A 24,827-nucleotide genomic window follows, 5' to 3' on the forward strand; every position below is an offset into this window, starting at 1 on the left:
TATTTCTGGATTGAAATGTAAAGTTGTTGATTGTGCTATGGTGCCTCAAATGAAATTACATGATACCAATACTACCAGACGGCAGAAAGGCACCACGCAGCTTAAAGTCATGCCTCTCGTAAATATTACAACCTGTATTGACATACAATCTCGGCTCAAGGGCAGCGCGATTCGTCAGCTAGGGGCCGCGTCTTGTATAGGTGGTGTCATTTTCTCGTATCCTGGTAAGGAGCTTCAACTCCCGGAGGGTGTGTTTCTTGTGTGTGATAATGATGCATTCTCTAAGCTTCCTGCTTTGAGTGAGGGTCTTTGTTATTTGGCTCATCTGATACCTTTGATTAGGAAAGTTACTCGGGAGGAGATGTCTGTACTTCACAAACAAGCAACCCATCGTAGTCGTAGGGCGTTATCTACCGCTCAGAAGTTTTTTGGCCTAATATTCCCAAGTTATGGTGTCTACAACTCTCAGACTGAATTAAGTGCCCTATCATCCGTTCTTGAAAAACACATTAATGCTTCGGATGCTGTAGTATCTGCCCTGGCTACTGAATTGACTGAAACTAAGAATGTAGCTCTCCAAAATAGAATGGCTTTGGACATTATTTTGGCCAGTCAGGGTGGTACTTGTGCTTTGATAGGCGGTGAATGCTGCAGTTATATTTCGGATTCTGGTAACGCTCTGTATGATTTCCATGAATCTAACAAGAAGGGTATAGAGGATTTACGTAAAGAACACGGTTGGAATACATTGGATTTCTTTGATTCTGCTTTTTCAGGTATTGGTAATATGATCAGGTCCGTCGCTATTATTCTTGTTGTCATTATCATCTGTATTATGTTACTTGGTATTTTAATCAAATGTTTTGGAAAGTGTATTTCTGATGTTCCGGTTAATGCTTTAATGATGGCCGACATAGCTGATGAGCAAAAGCTGGATTCTGTTTTGCTTTCTGATTTTGTTTCCTCTTTTGATGATTTGTTTATTAAGTGATGTTTTGTGATTGTTTGCTTCGGTTCCTGTTTGTTTCTTTCTATATCATGTGATTGATGTCGGTTGTGAAGTGATGTAATGGTTACGCGACAATGGAAGCTCCTGACTATGAAAGTGTTATCAATCTGAGACAGCGGTAAAGGCTGTTCTCCAACTGGGGTCATGTGCTAGTAACCTCTGACCCTGCCGCTTCGAGGACGAGGGAAACATCGGTCGTTGGAAATTTCTGTATCTCAGTTTTTGTATTATGCATGATGAACTGAGTTTGGTTTAATTGTGATTGTTATTTACAAGATTCTTTTTATTATTGGTTGTTTTCTATTTTTTGTATGTGTTATCTTTGGTTCATAGTACTGGTCCTGGGTTGGTCTGTGTGGAGGTTCTACCGAGATTTGTTGATGGGTTGATGGGTTGATGTAGTTTTGGGTTGATGTAGTTATGGGTTGATGTGTTGATGTTGTTGATGTAGTTGATGGGTTGATGTAGTTTTTCTGTCTGTCGTTTAGTTTCGGAACACCCTCTGGGTGTTCCGAGGGGGGCTGTGTCGTGTATTTCATGCTCTGTAACCATAGCAATGGCCCTCTAATACACACAATGGCCTTTTGACCAGCATGTGCAGAGGCTGTAATATCATCATGGGTAGATATAATTGCATTAGGGCCCGAGCCAGCAAGACGCCCATAGCATAAATTGCATTAGAATTGTATTAGACCATAGGGTGAATTGCATTAAACCAAGTGTATGGCAGATAATACACAGCATGAACCCAAAGAATCCTTAGGATGGCCCCTGATAATAAGATAATAAGATAATAACATCCTACTTACAGGACAGAAAACTACTATGACTTCACTGGCAAACTTTGTATCTGACCAAATTAAAATGACGTGGACTGATCATTACCAGATGTTAACAAGACCATATCTCTGTTTTGATTGGCTCAGCGACAGTGACAGGGGGGGTATAAAATCCTGTACACACATTGATTCTTCCTCTTTTTCTTCATATCCTGTGACCGATTCGGATGACCAGCTCCATTGAGGGGCCATGCTGTGTAACCTGCTTTTTTTGAATAAACAGTCTTAAATTTGCTCAAGAACTCTTCTTCATTTTTAGCAGTAACAGATACCAAAATATACGAAACCTACAGCGAGCTAATGCTAATGCTAATGCTAATGTTACCTCCTCACACGGTGCAGAGGTGAGTCCAGTCTCCCAAGCCTTGCTTCCACCTGCAGCGGTGTCACGTTGGACTCTTTTTGGTGCCATTCCCCCTAAGCTAACCGCTGTCGGGACGTTACATTAAACCATACATTAAAAAAAATATAAAAACAGTTCAACGAAACTTAGCAACAGTGAAGCGGGTCGAGTGGGAGGGAACGCACGAGACATTGGCTGCGCTCGTGAATTCGCTCTGAGAGCGCCGGAGCGCACGCTGGGTTCAACGTCATGAAGGGACCAAGTGATTGTGTGTGTGTGTAATAATAGTATAAGAATTATAATTTATTTTTTGCAATCAACTTGCATGTTATGAAATATGATTAATAAATCATCTAAATGATCAATGAGCACGGACGGACCCCAGCAGAAAGAATCTTTTTTTTTTTTTTTTTTTTTTCTGCAACGGGAGTCCGTCCGTGTGTCAAGTATTGTGAAGTATCAAAGTGTTGATTGGCACAGAAATACTTTGGCTTGGCTCTCGTGTTGATGTTGTTGTTGTTGGACAGTGGACAATAATGATGATAATAATAATAATAATGATGGTAGTAGTTTTACTGTTGCGATGTTGTCATGTCCGCGGTGAGCCTGTTTCCACTGTGGAATCATATTTCATAACATGCAAGTTGATTGCATGGCAAAGAAATTATAATTATTATACTATTATTACACACACACACAATCACTTGGTCCCTTCATGACGTTGAACCCAGCGTGCGCTCCGGCGCTCTCAGAGCGAGTTCACGAGCACAGCCAATGTCTCGTGCGTTCCCTCCCACTCGACCCGCTTCACTGTTGCTACGTTTCGTTGAACTGTTTTTATATATTTTTTAATGTATGGTTTAATGTAACGTCCCGACAGAGGTTAGCTTAGGGGGAATGACACCAAAAAGAGTCCAACGTGGCACCGCTGCAGGTGGAAGCAAGGCTTGGGAGACTGGACTCACCTCTGCACCGTGTGAGGAGGTAACATTAGCATTAGCATTAGCATTAGCTAGCTGTATGCCCTCCCCTCCCAATCATTGTTGCGGGACAGACGTGTTGCCACCCACGAACTGCATGCTCCCGGCACGGGGGGCTCGAAACTAACTATCTAACTAACTAACTAACTAACTAACTAACTATCTAACTAACTAACTAACTAGCTAACTAACTAGCTAACTAACTAACTAACTAGCTAACTTACCAACCAACCAACCAACTAACTAACTAACTAGCTAACTAACTAACTAACTAACTAGCTAACTAACTAACTAACCAACCAACCAACCAACTAACTAACTAGCTAACTAACTAGCTAACCAACCAACCAACCAACTAACTAACTAGCTAACTAACTAACTAGCTAACTAACTAACTAGCTAACTAACTAACTAACTAACTAACTAGCTAACTAACTAACTAACGTTTGAGCGTCAGAGCCGGTGGTTACCAGAGACATGCACACCATTAAAGCCATGCACGCTTCTCCAAACCACCGTCCCTAGTTATTTGCCCTGTCTGATTAATGATGGATTTTAACATAATAACTCTTGACATGACTTATGTGTAGTATAGGTTATCATGACTCTTATGCATGTTTTTAAATGTATTTTTTTTTCTTCTTCTGTCACATAGGCTACACTATCAATCAAATGTTGAGCCTGTTAATTCAGACAATGACTGCTGTGTATCAAGTTGAATTTAAGCTATGTTAATTTGTTTCAGTACATTAATTTAGCAATCAGGTCAGTGGCGGCTGGTGATAAAAATGTTGGGTGGGGCACAGGTTATGGGGGCATGCTCCACGGGGAAGAATATCAACTTTAGAATCTGGATTTACATTTTAGCATGAGAATATATAACTTGTATTAAAGGGCAAACTGCAAACACACCAAAAATATAATGCACAACAACTGACAAATCAACTGGAATAGTCTTTGTTAGCAGAGTAGACCTAATGTTAACAGAATGGACTTATACCCTTTGTCTATCTGTGCAGCGGTAAGGTGAATAATTCTAGCAGTACTGACAGTTGTCTTGTTTAGCCATTCAACTAGGCATTATTTATTCAATGGAGAAAGACATGGAACACAATGCAATTGTGATAATAAATGTGTTCTTTGTTACTTCTTTAATTAAATTAAAGTGTACCTTTCTATTATCATACAATATTTCCTTGAACATGTAAACTCTATAATCATACAGTTGTCTTTCTATTAGTTGTCTCTGTCATACTGAACTGTTTGTTATCATCCTGAACTATCTCTGTTGCTCACCTCACCTCAGTTCTGTCTCTATTGCTCTCCTCTCCTGTTGTCTGCCTCTCTATTGCTCTCCTCTCCTGTTGTCTGCCTCTCTGTTGCTCTCCTCTCCTGTTGTCTGTCTCTCTGTTGCTCTCCTCTCCTGTTGTCTGTCTCTCTGTTGCTCTCCTCTCCTGTTGTCTGTCTCTCTGTTGCTCTCCTCTCCTGTTGTCTGTCTCTCTGTTGCTGTCCTGTTGTCTGTCTCTCTGTTGCTGTCCTGTTGTCTGTCTCTCTGTTGCTGTCCTGTTGTCTGTGTCTCTGTTGCTGTCCTGTTGTCTGTCTCTCTGTTGATGTCCTGTTGTCTGTCTCTCTGTTGCTGTCCTCTCCTGTTGTCTGTCTCTCTGTTGCTCTCCTCTCCTGTTGTCTGTCTCTCTGTTGCTGTCCCCCATGTTCGCCTCAGTGCTGCTAGCGACACCCGACCCAGTGCTAACTGCTTCGTAGCTCTCACTCTCAACAACATTGGTCGTCGCAGCTTTTTTTATTTTTTTTTATTTTTACTTAGCTATAACAGGGCTCTCAAGTCTCACGCATTGGGCGTGAGACACACGCATTTCAACCCGTTCACACGCCACATTTCAACCCGTGTGTCTCACGCCCAATGCGTGAGACTTGAGAGCCCACTAATGTGCGTCCGCTTAATTTTTGCAGCTTTCTCTTCCGAATTTAGCCTAGGCTATGCGTAGCCTACGTCCTGCGTGGCCCCCTAGTGGTAGTGGCCCTAGGCTGCAGCCTAGGTAAGCCTATGCGTTAATCCGCGCATGCTCAGGGCGCACTTTTGTGCGCCCCGACCGAGAAATAGGAGACAGCCAATTGGAGCGCTGCTACAGCTCACGTGTTAGCCAAAAGTATTCGCACTGCCATAGGATCCCATTCGGCCAGCGTCCCGACTCTCTACCCTTGTATATATGTATTTTCACAGTGAATTTCACACAGGATTTTTAATGAATGCTGATAGGCGCCGACAGAATATCAGCCGCATTTTATGAGTAAACAATGTTTATTTTTTCGCGTTGGAAGGTGGGGGCGGTGCCCTAGCGCCCTCTATTGGCCAGCCGCCACTGAATCAGGTGCTCGCTACCATGGATATTGACGCAGCACTTGTCATCTATTATGTCATTATGACATGTCATCTATTATGTCATTATTACATGTCATCTATTATGTCATTATTACATGTCATCTATTATGACGACGAGTTCCAGAATCTTTGGATACGCGGCAACAACTTTAGAATCAGAACTATTGCCTCCGTTGTTGTTTTCTACGGATTAAATCTAAAATCGCAACTTTTATCGACAAACTTGAAACTATATGAACTTATAAGCAAACACAAAGGAATATCTACAATGAAAAGTGTGAGTAACATTTTCCTATGATAATAATCTTAACAAGTTGCCTACAGTTATTGTTGGGAAAATAGCCTAAATGTCGTAATTGACATTTCGTGAGCTTAGAATTATAAGGTTCTATCTCCGTTTAGGGTAGTTCCGAGATATTGAGCGTCAAAGTTTTTACATTCCATTATGTTTTGTGAGATGGAACCTTTCTATTTTATGAATTACTAACTAAAACATTTCAACATTTTAAAAATAGCACCACACAGGCATTAATAAACACCTAATGGATCAGATTATGTAAAAAAATAAATTCTGACAAAAATGGAGATAGAACCTTATAATTCTAACGTCACAATGTAGGCTATTAAAACCAATTAATTAAAGCCAATTAAATAAATAAATAAAATTTGACATTTAGGCTATTTTCCCAACAATAACTGTAGGCAACTTGTTAAGATTGTATTAAAGTCTTTAATAGACTGTAGGCCATTCCAAAAGATATGCCCCAAAGTTGATATTGTTGCTCCTAGATCCAAATTGATTTGAAGTTGTGTAATTTGCTTGTTGCTTGTTTGCTTGTTAATTTAGAAAAATCTTTCCCCACTGTCAGATAAGAAGAAAGCGCAAGTCAAAGAAGAAACCTGGTCTTCAGGGCAGCAGTGGCCCAGCGGACAAGTCCCTGGTCTCCAAAGGGAACAGACCAACCACAGCTCTGCCTCTCTTCACTCCTGACCAGAACAACCCTGATGTGTACCAGTGGGAGTCCCTCATGGTTGTGGACCCCAACAACCCCGCTGCCCTCAGGTTGATCATGAGAAGGGTAAGAGAAATGATGCATTTGCCTATATACGTGTACATGCATTTGCCTTGCCTAGGCATCCTAGCCCCATCCAGAGACAAAGGCATCTTTAGTTGGCCTGTGACGAGAGAGTCGATACAACCACGTTTTTTACGCTCATTTCATTTTGTTCTGGTAATGTACAAAGGGACCGTTTCTGTCTCTCACACCTGTTCACAACCTGTCAGCCTCCTCCGCTCAGGGCTTCGTTCGTAAATTCGCCCTGAGAGCGCCGGAGCGCACACTGGGTTCAACATCACAAAGGGACCAAGTAATTTGATTGGACAAGAGACATTACTGAGTGCTGATCAGATTTCCAGAGCGTCTTTACGAACGCAGCCCAGGTGAGTGGCTCGCCATGTTGCCTGGCAACCATGAACGCTGTCAACTTCGCTATCGGTATGTGACTATCAACGAAGTTCCTAAGCTGTTTTCTAAGTGCAGATATGAGCGCAAAACGTATTAAACTCGCATAACCAGAAGGATTTCCGTCGTCTTCAATATTAAGATACCGTTTTTGCCGTCATGGCAGCGAGTTCTGTTCGAATAAGTCCTCCGGTTGTTGAGTTCACCGACGTTAAAGCAGGGCGGCTTTACACGGCCACGGTCACGGTGACCAACACGGGAACAACCTCCACTAGGATGCGCCTGCTTGGGCCTGCCTCAAAGGTAACATTTAGTCTGCTTGGGCCTGCCTCAAAGGTAACATTTACGTCCTGCGTGGCCCCCTAGTGGTAGTGGCCCTAGGCTGCAGCCTAGGTAAGCCTATGCGTTAATCCGCGCATGCTCAGGGCGCACTTTTGTGCGCCCCGACCGAGAAATAGGAGACAGCCAATTGGAGCGCTGCTACAGCTCACGTGTTAGCCAAAAGTATTCGCACTGCCATAGGATCCCATTCGGCCAGCGTCCCGACTCTCTACCCTTGTATATATGTATTTTCACAGTGAATTTCACACAGGATTTTTAATGAATGCTGATAGGCGCCGACAGAATATCAGCCGCATTTTATGAGTAAACAATGTTTATTTTTTCGCGTTGGAAGGTGGGGGCGGTGCCCTAGCGCCCTCTATTGGCCAGCCGCCACTGAATCAGGTGCTCGCTACCATGGATATTGACGCAGCACTTGTCATCTATTATGTCATTATGACATGTCATCTATTATGTCATTATTACATGTCATCTATTATGTCATTATTACATGTCATCTATTATGACGACGAGTTCCAGAATCTTTGGATACGCGGCAACAACTTTAGAATCAGAACTATTGCCTCCGTTGTTGTTTTCTACGGATTAAATCTAAAATCGCAACTTTTATCGACAAACTTGAAACTATATGAACTTATAAGCAAACACAAAGGAATATCTACAATGAAAAGTGTGAGTAACATTTTCCTATGATAATAATCTTAACAAGTTGCCTACAGTTATTGTTGGGAAAATAGCCTAAATGTCGTAATTGACATTTCGTGAGCTTAGAATTATAAGGTTCTATCTCCGTTTAGGGTAGTTCCGAGATATTGAGCGTCAAAGTTTTTACATTCCATTATGTTTTGTGAGATGGAACCTTTGTATTTTATGAATTACTAACTAAAACATTTCAACATTTTAAAAATAGCACCACACAGGCATTAATAAACACCTAATGGATCAGATTATGTAAAAAAATAAATTCTGACAAAAATGGAGATAGAACCTTATAATTCTAACGTCACAATGTAGGCTATTAAAACCAATTAATTAAAGCCAATTAAGTCAATTAAATAAAATTTGACATTTAGGCTATTTTCCCAACAATAACTGTAGGCAACTTGTTAAGATTGTATTAAAGTCTTTAATAGACTGTAGGCCATTCCAAAAGATATGCCCCAAAGTTGATATTGTTGCTCCTAGATCCAAATTGATTTGAAGTTGTGTAATTTGCTTGTTGCTTGTTTGCTTGTTAATTTAGACAAATCTTTCCCCACTGTCAGATAAGAAGAAAGCGCAAGTCAAAGAAGAAACCTGGTCTTCAGGGCAGCAGTGGCCCAGCGGACAAGTCCCTGGTCTCCAAAGGGAACAGACCAACCACAGCTCTGCCTCTCTTCACTCCTGACCAGAACAACCCTGATGTGTACCAGTGGGAGTCCCTCATGGTTGTGGACCCCAACAACCCCGCTGCCCTCAGGTTGATCATGAGAAGGGTAAGAGAAATGATGCATTTGCCTATATACGTGTACATGCATTTGCCTTGCCTAGGCATCCTAGCCCCATCCAGAGACAAAGGCATCTTTAGTTGGCCTGTGACGAGAGAGTCGATACAACCACGTTTTTTACGCTCATTTCATTTTGTTCTGGTAATGTACAAAGGGACCGTTTCTGTCTCTCACACCTGTTCACAACCTGTCAGCCTCCTCCGCTCAGGGCTTCGTTCGTAAATTCGCCCTGAGAGCGCCGGAGCGCACACTGGGTTCAACATCACAAAGGGACCAAGTAATTTGATTGGACAAGAGACATTACTGAGTGCTGATCAGATTTCCAGAGCGTCTTTACGAACGCAGCCCAGGTGAGTGGCTCGCCATGTTGCCTGGCAACCATGAACGCTGTCAACTTCGCTATCGGTATGTGACTATCAACGAAGTTCCTAAGCTGTTTTCTAAGTGCAGATATGAGCGCAAAACGTATTAAACTCGCATAACCAGAAGGATTTCCGTCGTCTTCAATATTAAGATACCGTTTTTGCCGTCATGGCAGCGAGTTCTGTTCGAATAAGTCCTCCGGTTGTTGAGTTCACCGACGTTAAAGCAGGGCGGCTTTACACGGCCACGGTCACGGTGACCAACACGGGAACAACCTCCACTAGGATGCGCCTGCTTGGGCCTGCCTCAAAGGTAACATTTAGTCTGCTTGGGCCTGCCTCAAAGGTAACATTTAGTCTGCTTCAGCCTGCCTCAAAGGTAACATTTAGTCTGCTTCAGCCTGCCTCAAAGGTAACATTTAGTCTGCTTCAGCCTGCCTCAAAGGTAACATTTAGTGCTGCTTGTCATTTCAATACAACAGTATATCCTATCTTAGTGTCTGACTCAAGTTTGCCAAAAGAGTTTTCAAATCTTAACTGTCAAACAAGACAAGACTGTTCTTCTACAAGGTACAGTCAGCCTATGCAATACATCCCATAATACCTAGCGATCAAATAGGTAACCAGTGATACAACTGATGTGTTAAGAGTTAGGAGGTCTTGTGTGACTGTGAATATTGATCATGATTATTCTCTTGTAGACTATCATGTGTCTCTCAAACGCACTCCCTCTCCCTCCTTCCCCCGTAATAAGCTGTTCAAATTGCGGGTGACGAACACGGACACGCCGGTAGCGCCAGGACTGTCCGTGACCGGAGCCCTGGAGTTCAGCCCAGCGGGGGATGAGCCAACGTCCGGGACCTCATTCATTCATTCATACTGCTGGGACCGCTTACTGCTGGCGGGGGATGAGCCAACGTCCGGGACCGCTTACTGCCGGGACCGCTTACTGCTGGTCCTGGAGGACGGCGATGTGGAGATCCCCCTCATAGCGTACGTGGACCACCGGCCACACTTACATACATTACATTTACATTACACACTTATATACATTACCTTGATAGGCGATGTTAGGCAAGGATGCACTGGTAATGTCTGTGTGTGTGTGTGTGTGTGTGTCTGCGTGTGTGTCTGTGTGTGCGTGTGTCTGTCTCTGTCTCTCTCTGTGTGTGTGTGTAGGTCTCCCCCAGCCTGTTCTCTCACAATTGAGACTCTGGCTGACTTTGGCTCTGTGACGGCGAACAGTCAGGTGATCAGCCGAGAGTTGGCGTTGACCAATCAGGGATCAGCTCCAGGTATGAAGAGCTTCTCTCCATCACACACACTCTCCTCCTCCAAACCCATCCTCTTAAACTTGCTTTTAATCTCTACTCTAAACTATTTCTATTGTTGTTTTTACTGACATGTGGTTTTGTTTTACTTTTTATTTATCTATCCTTGTGGTAGGTGGTGGAGGTGGAGGTGGAGGTGGGGGTGGAGGTGGAGGTTGGGGTGGAGGTGGCCGGGCTGGGCTGGGACAGTGTCGCCTGGTCGACATCGCGTCGGCGTCCAACTTCCACTGCTTCAAACTCTGCCACTTTCATCTCGACCTTCGCCTTAACTTTGCTGTAAAAGAGATGACCGGGTGGCAGGTCCTGGAGCTACTACCCATTCAGCCCGGGGTACAGACACTGGTGTTGGACACTCACCCATCCTTGCTCATCCATTCCATAGACTGCAAGGTACCTGGCGCCACCGGTGCTCAGGACGTCTCCCTTTCGCTGACTTACCGTGTGGACCCGTTCACCAACTACGGATCATCGCTGAACATTAGCCTCCCCGCCACTGTGATACGGCTACATCGGGCTTTCCAGATCACAGTTCGCTACACCACGACAGACGGTCCTGCGGTAAGATCCTAAACTTTCCAGCTTTGACAGCGGTTTGGACAGAATAGCCTGAAAAACACTCAGTACAAGTATATGTGACAGGGTCTGATGAAAAGGTCCCCAGGTACGGCAACATCATTTTTCAGTTTGAAATCTGAAAACAAGTTGAAAAAGTGATGCAGTTGAATGTTGATACCGCCCAAATCAACAAACCTAGAAATTCGGCCTCAAAGTTTGCACAGACACTTTTCACCAGCAGGTAATGGGTGGTAATGGGTGGGAACAATAGCTGGTTAACTCCACCCCCAACCACTCCCCCTCTACATTACGGCCCAATCCCGATTCTCTTTTTTACCACTTTGGCTCGTTTTGGAGTCACTCGTTTTGGAGTCACTCGTTTTGGAGTCACTCGTTTTGGAGCCATAGCCGTAGTGGTTCCCCGGGGGAAATGGGACAACCCTAATACGTCATCCGTAGTGTAATGAATGGGTTAATTCATAGTCAGGACAGCGCATGCGCCTAAGAGAGAGTTCATGATATACCACTAGGTGACTGACAGGTGTCGAGAGAACCGAAGTAAACTGGTTATACCTTTGTTGAACCCAGACTCAAGTGTCTTATTATTCTATGTCCAAGTGCCATTACACGTAGTATCGTAGAAAAGCATTGACGCTCGCGATTCATTCACAACTTGAATGAACTTGAACGCTATCAATCGATCAAACAAGTCATCAAATAAAAAAGAACAATGCTTCATTATCAGACCATGACAGAATAAGCTCTAACCTGTATAAAACCTGTGCTCCTACCCTGCCAGTCTGCACTGATTTAGGACAACAGTGCAACAACTTCGAGGCTGAACTTTAGTTACATTTACGGCGTCATATGCCATCAAAGGGAAACATGGAAAAGTGCATGACTTACAGATTTAATTTTATGACGTTACGAAATCCGATGTGACAGGAACGCTGGAGAAACAGCCGCTGTCCACTGCATTAGTTAACTACATATATAATAGTACATAATAACAACTGCTCGGATTAGATTGCCGGTTGTTTTGGTATAATAACAACTATAGCGTCATATACCACCAAGGGGGGAGAATTCACGCCTATCATGCTGTCAAACACCACAGGTAATAATTTATTTCTAAATAAACATGATTGTACATCTCTGAAATGTGAATCGCGCACCGATTTATTTCTATTGGGAAGGCTGACGCCGGGGCAGCGTCAGCCTGTGACAAACGCGCTCCGGTGTCCTGCCGGCTGTCCCAAGCGCGCTGGACTGTGGAACTTTCTATGTTAAGCACCTCGGCATAACAGCGATTTCTTTTGTTATGCTTGTTATAAAGAAAAGGTCTATAATGCATTGAAATAAGATTAAATTATATAACCCATCAACAATATTACATAATAACAACTGCTCGGATAGGATTGCGGGTTGTTTTGGTTTAATACGTGCCATAGCTGTAAATAAAACATGGACATAGGTCATGCGCGTCTATCATGCACACATCAGCCTAACGTTAGATAGATAACTTCACATTAAATATGTCTATCATCATCCGCTGTCAAACACCACAATTTATTTTTAAATAAACATGATTTTACATCTCTGTAATCGCGCACCGATGTATTTATATGGGGAAGGCTGTGCTTGACGATTCCATTGGACTGACGCCGGGCAGAGGAACAGGTGTTTGCCCTGTGACAAACACGCAGATATCTCCGGTGTCCTGCTTTGATAGTCTAATGCAGCGGTTCCCAACCTTTTTGGACTCACGGCCCACTTTACAAATCTCTACAGTATTCGCGGCCCACCTAGTGCACGAAGCGTGTAAAGAAAAGGTCTATAATGCATTGAAATGACATTAGTACATCAGACATTAGACATTAGACATCAGACATGGAAATATGTCAATGCGCGGCTGTCATGCACAAATCAGCTTGTAACGTTAGACACACAGCACATCGGCATAATAACGTTTTGTTGTTGTTGTGCTTGTTATAAAGAAAAGGTCTATAATACATTTAAATGAATGATACAACCCATTAATAATATTACCTAATAACAACTGCTCGGATTAGATTGCGGGTGCTGCTACATGGAAATAGGTCAAAATGCGCATCATGTACAAATCAGATGAATGTTTGATAGATAACTTTACATATGTGTACCATCATCCGCTGTCAAACGCCACAGGTAATAATTGATTTATGATTGTACATCTCTGAAATGCTCGACTGTCATGCAGCGTTGCGTTACTGTCACGTTAGACACAGCACCGACATAAAAGCGATTTTTGGGTTATGCTTGTTATAAATAAAAGGTCTATATTGCATTGTAATGACATTAAACTAAGATAATACGATGGTTATCATAATTTTTCAAGTCTTTAATTACAAGTAATTCCAGAAAAAGTAAATGACATTTCAGGCTCGCTTCCGTATTACGAGAGCGAAAAGAACATTTCTGTAGATGTTTCGCAATGCATGCCGGAAGGGAGTCTCATGGCTCCGAATCAAATGAGGGTCAAGATTTGCTCCGAACGGAGCCAACCCTAACCCTAACCCTAAATGAGTAATGAATTGGGACGCCACTACGGCTACACGTGAACACGCAAAACGGAGATTAGGGGTGAAAACTCGGACAAACAACTCGCTAATATCTGATGGTGAAAAGCTTCTAGACTAAATATTCTTTAAAAAAACATGTCTGTTACTTGCTGTGGTAAATCAGAAATCAGAAATTTGCCAACTCCCGCCATTGGATGTCATTCAGTCACGGTCGGTCAGTCAGTCACTGTCAGTGAAGCGTTGTTTGTTTGTCCCAGTTTTCAAAGGGGGTGTGGCTTAGCGATAGGTCCATTGCATGCACCTAAAGTATATGAAGACAACAGGAGCGATATATTTATCATTGGTCCTGGGTCCTCTGTCACAGATCTGGTGGCTGGATGCCGAGCTGACGTGTGGTCAGACCCGGCCAATGGTTTTCACTCAGGGCCATTCTGTATGCAATCGCTCCTTCTTCCCCTGCTTCGACACACCAGCCGTGAAGAGCACCTACACTGCGACTGTCAGAGTGAGTCTGAAATTCTGCATCAGTAACATCAGCACCACTTACCTCTTGTGAACTCTCTCATCCCCTTTCTCTCTTTTCTTTTGTGTTTCCTCAATCTCACTTTGTTTAATTGTTTTTGGGCATTTAGCTACTAATTGATGTGTCCATTGTCCTTTGTGTGTGTGTGTGTGTGTGTGTGTGTGTGTGTGTGTGTGTGTGTGTGTGTGTGTGTGTGTGTGTGTGTGTGCAGGTCCCGGAGGGTGTGACTGTTCTCATGAGTGCCTCCCGCAGTGCCTACTCCAAGCAGGACCGAGTGTTCCAGTTCTCCATGGAGCATCCCGTCCCTGCCTACCTGGTGGCCCTGGTGGCGGGGGACCTGCAGCATGTCGACATCGGCCCTCGGTTAGTGGGACAACAATGTTGATATTAGTTAGTGGGACAACAATGTTGATATCAGTTAGCGGGACAACAATGTTGATATTAGTTAGTGGGACAACAATGTTGATATCAGTTAGTGGGACAACATTGTTGATATTAGTTAGTGGGACAACAATGTTGATATCAGTTAGTGGGACAACAATGTTGATATCAGTTAGTGGGACAACAATGTTGATATCAGTTAGTGGGACAACAATGTTGATATCAGTTATGGGACAACAATGTTGATATCAGTTAGTGGGACAACATTGTTGATATTAGTTAGTGGGACAACATTGTTGATATCAGTTAGTGGGACAACAATGTTGATATCAGTTAGTGGGACAACATTGTTGATATTAGTTAGTGGGACAACAATGTTGATATCAGTTAGTGGGACAACATTGTTGATATTAGTTAGTGGGACAACATTGTTGATATCAGTTAGTGGGACAACAATGTTGATATCAGTTAGTGGGACAACATTGTTGATATTAGTTAGTGGGACAACAATGTTGATATCAGTTAGTGGGACAACATTGTTGATATTAGTTAGTGGGACAACAATGTTGATATCAGTTAGTGGGACAACAATGTTGATATCAGTTAGTGGGACAACAATGTTGATATCAGTTAGTGGGACAACATTGTTGATATTAGTTAGTGGGACAACATTGTTGATATTAGTTAGTGGGACAACAATGTTGATATTAGTTAGTGGGACAACATTGTTGATATTAGTTAGTGGGACAACATTGTTGATATCAGTTAGTGGGACAACAATGTTGATATTAGTTAGTGGGACAACAATGTTGATATTAGTTAGTGGGACAACAATGTTGATATCAGTTAGTGGGACAACAATGTTGATATTAGTTAGTGGGACAACATTGTTGATATCAGTTAGTGGGTCAACAATGTTGATATTAGTTAGTGGGACAACAATGTTGATATTAGTTAGTGGGACAACAATGTTGATATCAGTTAGTGGGACAACAATGTTGATATTAGTTAGTGGGACAACAATGTTGATATCAGTTAGTGGGACAACATTGTTGATATTAGTTAGTGGGACAACATTGTTGATATCAGTTAGTGGGACAACAATGTTGATATCAGTTAGTGGGACAACAATGTTGATATCAGTTAGTGGGACAACAATGTTGATATTAGTTAGTGGGACAACAATGTTGATATCAGTTAGTGGGACAACAATGTTGATATCAGTTAGTGGGACAACATTGTTGATATTAGTTAGTGGGACAACAATGTTGATATCAGTTAGTGGGACAACAATGTTGATATCAGTTAGTGGGACAACAATGTTGATATTAGTTAGTGGGACAACAATGTTGATATCAGTTAGTGGGACAACATTGTTGATATTAGTTAGTGGGACAACATTGTTGATATCAGTTAGTGGGACAACAATGTTGATATCAGTTAGTGGGACAACAATGTTGATATCAGTTAGTGGGACAACAATGTTGATATTAGTTAGTGGGACAACAATGTTGATATCAGTTAGTGGGACAACAATGTTGATATCAGTTAGTGGGACAACATTGTTGATATTAGTTAGTGGGACAACAATGTTGATATCAGTTAGTGGGACAACATTGTTGATATTAGTTAGTGGGACAACATTGTTGATATCAGTTAGTGGGACAACAATGTTGATATCAGTTAGTGGGACAACAATGTTGATATCAGTTAGTGGGACAACAATGTTGATATTAGTTAGTGGGACAACAATGTTGATATCAGTTAGTGGGACAACAATGTTGATATTAGTTAGTGGGACAACAATGTTGATATTAGTTAGTGGGACAACAATGTTATCAGTTAGTGGGACAACAATGTTGATATCAGTTAGTGGGACAATAATGTGGTATCGGCCCTCGGTTAGTGGGACAACAATGTTGATATCAGTTAGTGGGACAACAATGTGGTATCGGCCCTCGGTTAGTTGGGAAACAATGTGGTAACGTCAAAGACGTCGAGTGACGAGGATGAGTCTGGGAATGGCTGGATCACTAGGGTGCTGATCTGAGATGTGGCAGAGAAAACAGACAGACAGAGAAAGTTGTCAAAGATTTTACCGTGGCCGTGTGATCTTAATAGTTTAACACTAGAACAGCCGTGCCTTTTTTACCTACTAAAAGAGCTGCCTCGGGGGGTCAAATGACTGCTACTGCTATTTACACACAACGACCACTAGTTGGCCGCTTGTAAATTAGCCTGCCTCCTACACAGAAAAACGGCAAAATAGCTTCATACTAGCTTATCCTGATGTGATTTTGAAAATGTAAGGATACTGGGTGGTAGAACACACATATCTAGGACAAGTCATGAAAGGAGGGTCCTGAAATGTGATAGTGTAAAGATAGAACACTTTTCTTTACTCGTGGCTGTTCTATTGTTAGCTGAAAGTAACCTTTGACCCTCTCCCCCCCCCCCCCCCCCCCTGCACTCTTATCTCTCCCCCAGGAGCCGGGTGTGGGCCGAGCCGTGTGTGCTGACCTGTGCTGTGAACAAGCTGGGGGGCAGCGTGGAACGCTGGCTGGGCGTGGCTGAGGGGCTGTTTGGGCCCTACGTGTGGGGAAGGTCAGTGTCAACACAGCATGTCGACCATGTAACCGCAGGGTTAGGGTCATCCTCTGACAGGTACGACATCATCTGTCTGTCTGTCTGTCTGTCTGTATCTATGTCTGTCTGTCTGTCTGTCTGTCTGGATGTATCTATGTCTGTCTGTCTGTCTGTCTGGATGTATCTATGTCTGTCTGTCTGTCTGGGTGTATCTATGTCTGTCTGTCTGTCTGTCTGTCTGTCTGGGTGTATCTATCTCACGGTGTCCTCCTCTGACAGGTACGACATCGTGTTTCTTCCCCCGTCGTTTCCCATCGTTGCCATGGAGAACCCCTGCCTGACGTTCATCATCTCCTCCATCCTGGAGAGCCGAGAGTTCCTGCTGATCTTAGTCATCCATGAGATCGCCCACGGCTGGTTCGGTAACGCCGTCACCAACGCCACCTGGGAGGAGATGTGGCTGAGCGAGGGGCTGGCCATGTACGCTCAGAGACGCATCACCACAGAGGCCTACGGTACACGCACGCACACACACTCACACACACACACACACACACACACACACACACACACACACACAAACATACATACATACATACATACATACAAACACACATACACACACACACACATACACACAAACACACACATACAAACTATAGAGATGCACTCTCATACCAAAGTAGCTTATAGTGTACTCTCTCTCTCTCTCTCTCTCTCTCTCTCTCTGTCTCACACACACATGTGCAAACATCTGTCTACCTGCGTCTCCTCCCCCAGGTGAGGCCTTTACCTGCCTGGAGACGGTGTTCCGGCTTGACGCTCTGCACAGAGAGATGCGTCTGCTAGGAGACAACAACCCGGGCAGCAAGCTACAGGTGAAATTTGAGCCAGGTAATCTACACACACCTGCTTTAGTTAGACTCACACACCTGCTTTAGTTAGACTCACACAGCTGCTTTAGTTAGACTCACACACCTGCTTTAGTTAGACTCACACACCTGCTTTAGTTAGACTCACACACCTGCTTTAGTTAGACTCACACACCTGCTTTAGTTAGACTCACACACCTGCTTTAGTTAGACTCACACACCTGTGAGAGTGAGACACAGACACACAAAGAAGAGAAAGTTAAAATAATTAACACATCTCATTATCGTCTTCACTTGAGATTGAGAAAGACACAGAAATACTGTGCATGTGCATTCCAGACACTTCTCCAACCGTCAATGACAAGTATATATGTAATATTTTAAGTCATATTTTAAGTCAATTGTAAATTTTTGTAATTGAGTGTTTGAGGTCTATAGGCATGGCAGCACATTTAACATGTGTTAGTTTCACCTACCCTTTTTTTTTTTTAAAGTTATTTTTTCTGAGTGGGGCAGTCCCACTCATATTTTTCATTTTTATTGACAGTTACAGTGAAGGTTTAGACAGGAAGGATGGGTGAGAGAGAGAGGAGGGATGACATGCAGGATATGTCCCCGGCCGGAATCGAACCGGGGACCCTGCAGTTACATGGTCAACGCTTAACCCGCTACGCCACCTGGTTTTTTTACGCCCCTGGTTTTGACTTTCTCTCAAATGTAATATATTGCATGACTCCGTTTCCTCTGTGTGTAACTTCCCTATGTGTTCCTGTCTCCTCCTCAGGTATTAACCCCAGCAGTCTGATGAACTTGTTCACCTACGAGAAGGGCTTCTGCTTCGTGTCCTACCTGTCTCAGCTGTGTGGGAACGTCCAGCGGTTTGACAGCTTCCTGAGGGTGAGACTGAGTACAGGATGGTGTTCATACATGCAGCCTCGCCCTCACTCACAACCAACCTGTCCTGAGTGTCTCATAGAGCAGTTTGTGTGTTTGTGTGTGTTTGTGTGTGTGTGTTTGTGTGGCCTACATAGAGCAGTTTAACCAGTGTCCTGTGTGTCTCCTCAGGCCTACATAGAGCAGTTTAACCAGTGTCCTGTGTGTCTCCTCGGGCCTACATAGAGCAGTTTAACCAGTGTCCTGTGTCTCCCTCAGGCCTACATAGAGCAGTTTAAGTTCAGTAGCGTGGTGGCCCAGGACCTGCTGGATTTCTTCCTGGGTTTCTTCCCTGACCTGAAGGAGAGCTGTGTGGCAGAGAGAGAGGGTGAGTGTCCGAAAACACAACCACTAGCATCCACCCTATATACACCTACGTAGATCTGAATGGACTATATCAGGGTTCCCACGGGTCCTTGAAATCCTTGAAAGTTTGTGAATTTGAGAGAAAAAAATCCACGTCTTAAACGTTTTTGAAAATAGACATGGGTCATTGAAAATGCTTGAATTCCCCTCTCTGTCTCAAAAAAAATAAATATATATACTGTATATATACTGTATATTCAAAAATATTTTACTTAGCTCGTCAATTAGTAAATAAGTCTCTGTATTGCTTAACTTTGAATTGAGTCTTGAAAGTCCTTGAAAGGTGCTTGAATTTGATGTGTCACAAGGTGTGGGAACCCTGTGGGAACCCTGTATACATACATTTCTCCCATTATTTCTTTACATGACCTGTATTTCACCTCTGCCCAACTTACCAGATTTAGCGGTATGCCCTGTCCTAGCTCAGTTAACAGAGACAACAGTACTAGTAAAGTATTGGAACATGTTCCTGTGTAAACACTGTTTTTGTCTGAACCAACAGAACTGAGCTATAACTACTTGGTCTTGGCCACCGCATGCCCCTCTCTCTCCCCCTCTCTCTCAGGCCTAGAGTTTGAGCACTGGCTGAACGGGTGTGGCCCCCCCCTCTGTGAACCAGACCTCTCTGCCGGGGGGGTCCTGACCAACCCAGTTCAGAGTCTGTGTGAGCTGTGGGCCACACACCCCCCTGACACGGAGGCCATAGCCGCCTTCGACCTCTCTACCTGGAGCACCTTCCAGACTGTTCTGTTCCTGGACCGACTCCTAGACCGCTCCCCGCTCTCCCACGGTACCGCTCACCTCCTCCGTCTGCTCTGACTCCCCCTATTTTTATTGATTAGTTTATTTAAAAGGGACAGTGGACAGTCATTGACTCTCCCTGAATTAGCTGGGTAGCTGAATCACATCAGCAGTCCCTGGGCAGGTAAATCCACAGGGGAAATACGGCCTCAGATGTTATAAACAATTTAAAACAGAACTACAGGAAATAAAAACATCACACTTTACACTCAAGAAACCCTAATGAAAGTAGTCAACACGTCTGTCGTCTGTGATTGGATACTTGTATGCTTCTGTTCATTCGCCGACCTAGAGACCTGATTGGCTTGTCCCTGTGTGTCCTCAGAGGTGATGAGTCACCTGTCACGCTGCTACTCTGCGCTACTGGACGGCATGAACGCAGAGGTGCAGATCCGCTGGCTGCAGATTGTGGTGCGGAACAGCTTCTACCCCGACCTGCCACGCGTCCGCGGCTTCCTGCACAAACACGTGAGTGGTGGACGGCTGGAGGAACCGATCGATGCTTTAACATCTAGCTGTTTTTCCCCCATGGGTCTTAATTCTAGTATGTTGAACTGCTAGATTGGTAGCAGTGCAGTCTCTAGAAAAATGTCACAATTAAAAGAGGGTTGCGACACTTTTTGTGCGAAAGAAGTTTATATCATAGGTTTCGAGGGGAGTTTCTTTTTTAACAATCACCTGCTCAACTAATCAGCCTCACCTGCACATCCTCAACTAATTTTATATTTATTTTGTTTGAATAATAAAAAAATAAAAAAAGACTACTTTAGTATGACAATACCTCAACCCAAACTGGTCATGTTTGAACTGACGTCACACCCCCCTCTCTCTGGTCTCTCCCAGACGTCCAGCTTGTACACCATGCCCCTCTACGAGGACCTCTGTGCCGGGGTGTTGAAGTCTTTTGCAGTGGAGGTGTTCTACCAGACCCAGGCCCGCCTCCATCCCAATCTGAGACGGACTCTCCATCAAATACTGTTTCAGACCACCAGCGCCCTACCAACAGGTTAAACCCTCCCACTCAGTCATCCAGGTGTTAAACCCTCCCACTCAGTCATCCTGGTGTTAAACCCTCCCACTCAGTCATCCAGGTGTTAAACCCTCCCACTCAGTCATCCAGGTGTTAAACCCTCCCACTCAGTCATCCAGGTGTTAAACCCTCCCACTCCAACTCAGTCATCCAGGTGTTAAACCCTCCCACTCAGTCATCCAGGTGTTAAACCCTCCCACTCAGTCATCCAGGTGTTAAACCCTCCCACTCAGTCATCCTGGTGTTAAACCCTCCCACTCCCACTCAGTCATCCAGGTGTTAAACCCTCCCACTCCCACTCAGTCATCCAGGTGTTAAACCCTCCCACTCAGTCATCCAGGTGTTAAACCCTCCCACTCAGTCATCCAGGTGTTAAACCCTCCCACTCCCACTCAGTCATCCAGGTGTTAAACCCTCCCACTCAGTCATCCTGGTGTTAAACCCTCCCACTCAGTCATCCAGGTGTTAAACCCTCCCACTCCCACTCAGTCATCCAGGTGTTAAACCCTCCCACTCAGTCATCCTGGTGTTAAACCCTCCCACTCAGTCATCCAGGTGTTAAACCCTCCCACTCAGTCATCCTGGTGTTAAACCCTCCCACTCAGTCATCCAGGTGTTAAACCCTCCCACTCAGTCATCCAGGTGTTAAACCCTCTCACTCCCACTCAGTCATCCAGGTGTTAAACCCTCCCACTCAGTCATCCTGGTGTTAAACCCTCCCACTCCCACTCAGTCATTCCAGTTATTTGTCAGTTAAAGTCTGTTGAAAGAGGGAGAGCAGGGCCGCCTATGTGCCTTCAAAGTGGAGCTCTGTACTTTTCTCAGTAACCCACTGGTTCTCATCTGTTCATTAGTGTCTGCTGCTCTGTCAATGAGCCTGCTCTCTTATCTAGCCTTGTATCACTTCCAGATAGTTGCATATAATAATGTTCCTCTCTGTGATTGAAGGGGGAGGGAGGGTTAATCAAATGTTCAAGGGATAGTTCTCTATTTCACACCTTATAGTCCGATGGTTCCTTGCCTTGAAAGTGGTGTATGGGCCAAAAGAAGCTAATCCATGGTTAGAGTTGTTTAAATAGCCACTACTAGCTTCAGCTAACCGTAGCCACTGGCGCTAACTCAAAAAAACAATAGGAGTGATGGGGGAGAACAATATTTGTGGCCAAATCACTTCCGACTAACTTCCAAGTTAGTAGTGGCTGTTTAAACAACTCTGAACCATGGTGTTACAGTTTCTCCTGGTCCATCGACTACTGTGATAATTATGGGCTTAATGTGATTTATTTTGTATTAATTATGTCAATAAAATTAATAAATGCTTTTGTGACAAAACGTTTGTCTACACTGGTCCTTTCAAAAGCCTAGAACGGATGTATTAATGCTAGCAAGTATTAACAACATGTCCACCATTGGAATCAACCCATAATAAGCATTACCATTAGCCAGCACCTCTTTGCAAACGAGACATTGCGGTCGTGGGGTGTCACTTGATCCTATCCATGTAAATCAAGAGGTGTCTATTTTTGTAAAGACTAGAGGGAGACTCTGATCGTCGATAATCAATACAGTATGTGGCAGTTGTGCCTTTTTTAATTTTTTTATAACACTGTGCTGTGTGTGCGTGTGTGTGTGTGTGTGTGTGTGTGTGTGTGTGTGTGTGTCGGCGGTGAGGTGGTGGAACACAAGTCTCTGATATCGTCTTGCTGCTTGCTGCTGCTCTTGCTGCTTGCTGCTGCTGCTGCTGCTGCTGATGATGCTGATGATGATGATGATGATGATGATGATGATGCCGCTGCTGTTAGCTGCTTTCCACCCCTGGAACCAAGACACTGTGGGTTTTGCGTTCGTAAATACGCTCTGGAAATCTGATCGGCGCTCGTTCGAATGCCTCTTGTCCAATCAAATGACTTTGGTCGCTCTATGACGTTGAACCCAGCCAGTGTTGCTCTCAGAGACCGACAGCGACTTTACGAACGCAGCCCTGTGAGTCGTGTCGGGTTCTTGGGCTAAAAGATGGCGTATAATTCCAAAGGGTGTTTAATTAGAACATTGATAAAATAATATGTTTGTTCGTTCGTTTTTCTTTGTTGTTTTTCCTGCTCTCCTCTTCTCAGTTCTTCTCCATTGTCTGGGGGGGTAGTACGTTGAGAACCAAGGAAGGTTGGCCTATAGTGTTTGGTCTGCATCACCCAGGGCCGGTCGATGGCATTAAACAGTCTCTGTGGTTGTTTAGGGCCACAGCCGCTAGACGAGGAGGGGTGGGGGGGGGGTTCCACTCGTCAATCAGAAACTCCCCTACCACCAAACCAAAGGGTGTCAGGGGCACAATCACTATCTGGTTTATGGCCACCAAAGTCCTAGCACCGGGCCAGGTGTCACCCAACCCCCTCTGATACAACACCTCTGACTCTATAACTAGGCCTGGACTTCTAAACAGTATAAAGTTCACAGTCTGGTAGTTTACTATACCTGAGTTCAATGAAGCGTTCCAAGGCTTTGCCCTTACTCAGCCAGCGCACGTCACTGTGGAGTAAGAGGTCCTCGTGAATGGCTTCAGATTCCAGCACAAACTTGCGGAACAGGCGATGCTGCGTACTGGAAGTTCCTCTGATGAAGTTAATTATTTTCATTGTTTTGTCCATAACCTCTTTCAGATCCCCACTTAGTTTGGCACACAGCACGCTTTGGTGAATGAGACAGTGAAGTGCATTAATTTTGGGAGCGACATTCTTAATTCTGCTAACCAGACCCCTGTTTCTGCCGACCATGGCAGGAGCACCATCTGTGACGATTAGGTTGACTTTTTCGAATGACAAGCCATGCTTATTAAATAGCTCCTCCAATTTTCCAAAAACTATCTCGCCAGTGGTATTACCTTCCAGCGGAATCAAAGCCAAAAGTTCTTCTTTGAAATCTTTCCCATCAAAATATCTGACAAAAACGCACAACTGGGGTATGTCAGTGTTGTCAGTGGACTCGTCAATAGCCAGGGATATGTGTTGCGCTTCCTTGACCCCATCAAGTACACATCGTTCGACGTCCTCTGCCAAGACGTGGACACGGCGGGCGGTAGTTGTGGAAGACAGAGGTATTTGCTTAACAGAGGCGATTAGTCGGTGGCAAGTTCCTCCAAAACAGTGACCATGCCAGTGACCAGACCTTAAAAACCTCAGCATCAGTAAATGGCTTGTTATGCTTGGAGAGAACCCAGACAGCCCGAAGAGATGCACTAGTTGCCCTCTCTTGTTCAGTTGACGTTCTGCTAATAATTCCACTAGCATGTCCATATGCAGCTTTTAAGCTCGCAATCTTTCTGTGACGGGCCTCTGACTTTTCAGGGTATGACTCTCTGAAGGCTGCATGCCTTGTGTAATTGTGACGGCGAATATTGTATTATTTTTCTACAGCTACCGTTTCATTGCAGATGAGGCATACAGGTTTTCAGGCGCGGATCTATGGGTGGGCCTGGGTGGGCCTAGGCCCGCCCAGATTGACAGCTGGCCCACCCAGTCAGATTCATAAAAAAACATATATTTTTATAATAAAATATTTTTAAAGTTTAATTTTCACTAACTAACTGTAATGTGAATAGTTTTGTCTTGGAAATGATTAAAAGTATGTATTAATACTAATAATATTCAACTTCCTCTCTTACGTTTACATTG

General features: G+C 44.0%; 1 protein-coding gene across 1 annotated transcript; it reads left to right on the plus strand.

Moving 5' to 3' along the window:
* Positions 1–5,837: 5,837 nt before the first annotated feature.
* On the plus strand, positions 5,838–21,143 carry LOC308169865 (aminopeptidase RNPEPL1-like; the record flags this gene model as incomplete). The annotated part of the gene is made up of 16 exons (XM_080544598.1): positions 5,838–5,846; positions 6,439–6,648; positions 8,640–8,849; positions 9,978–10,216; positions 10,403–10,518; positions 10,670–11,112; positions 14,035–14,175; positions 14,405–14,556; positions 17,062–17,178; positions 17,440–17,675; positions 17,941–18,054; positions 18,817–18,929; positions 19,185–19,293; positions 19,897–20,121; positions 20,458–20,600; positions 20,976–21,143. 16 exons carry the CDS (start codon positions 5,838–5,840, stop codon positions 21,141–21,143), a joined length of 2,745 nt encoding a protein of 914 aa, XP_080400724.1.
* Positions 21,144–24,827: the final 3,684 nt, after the last annotated feature.

Source organism: Nansenia antarctica (assembly GCF_963989245.1).
Source record: "Nansenia antarctica genome assembly, chromosome: 14".
In the NCBI taxonomy this organism is placed as follows: Eukaryota; Metazoa; Chordata; class Actinopteri; order Argentiniformes; family Microstomatidae; genus Nansenia; species Nansenia antarctica.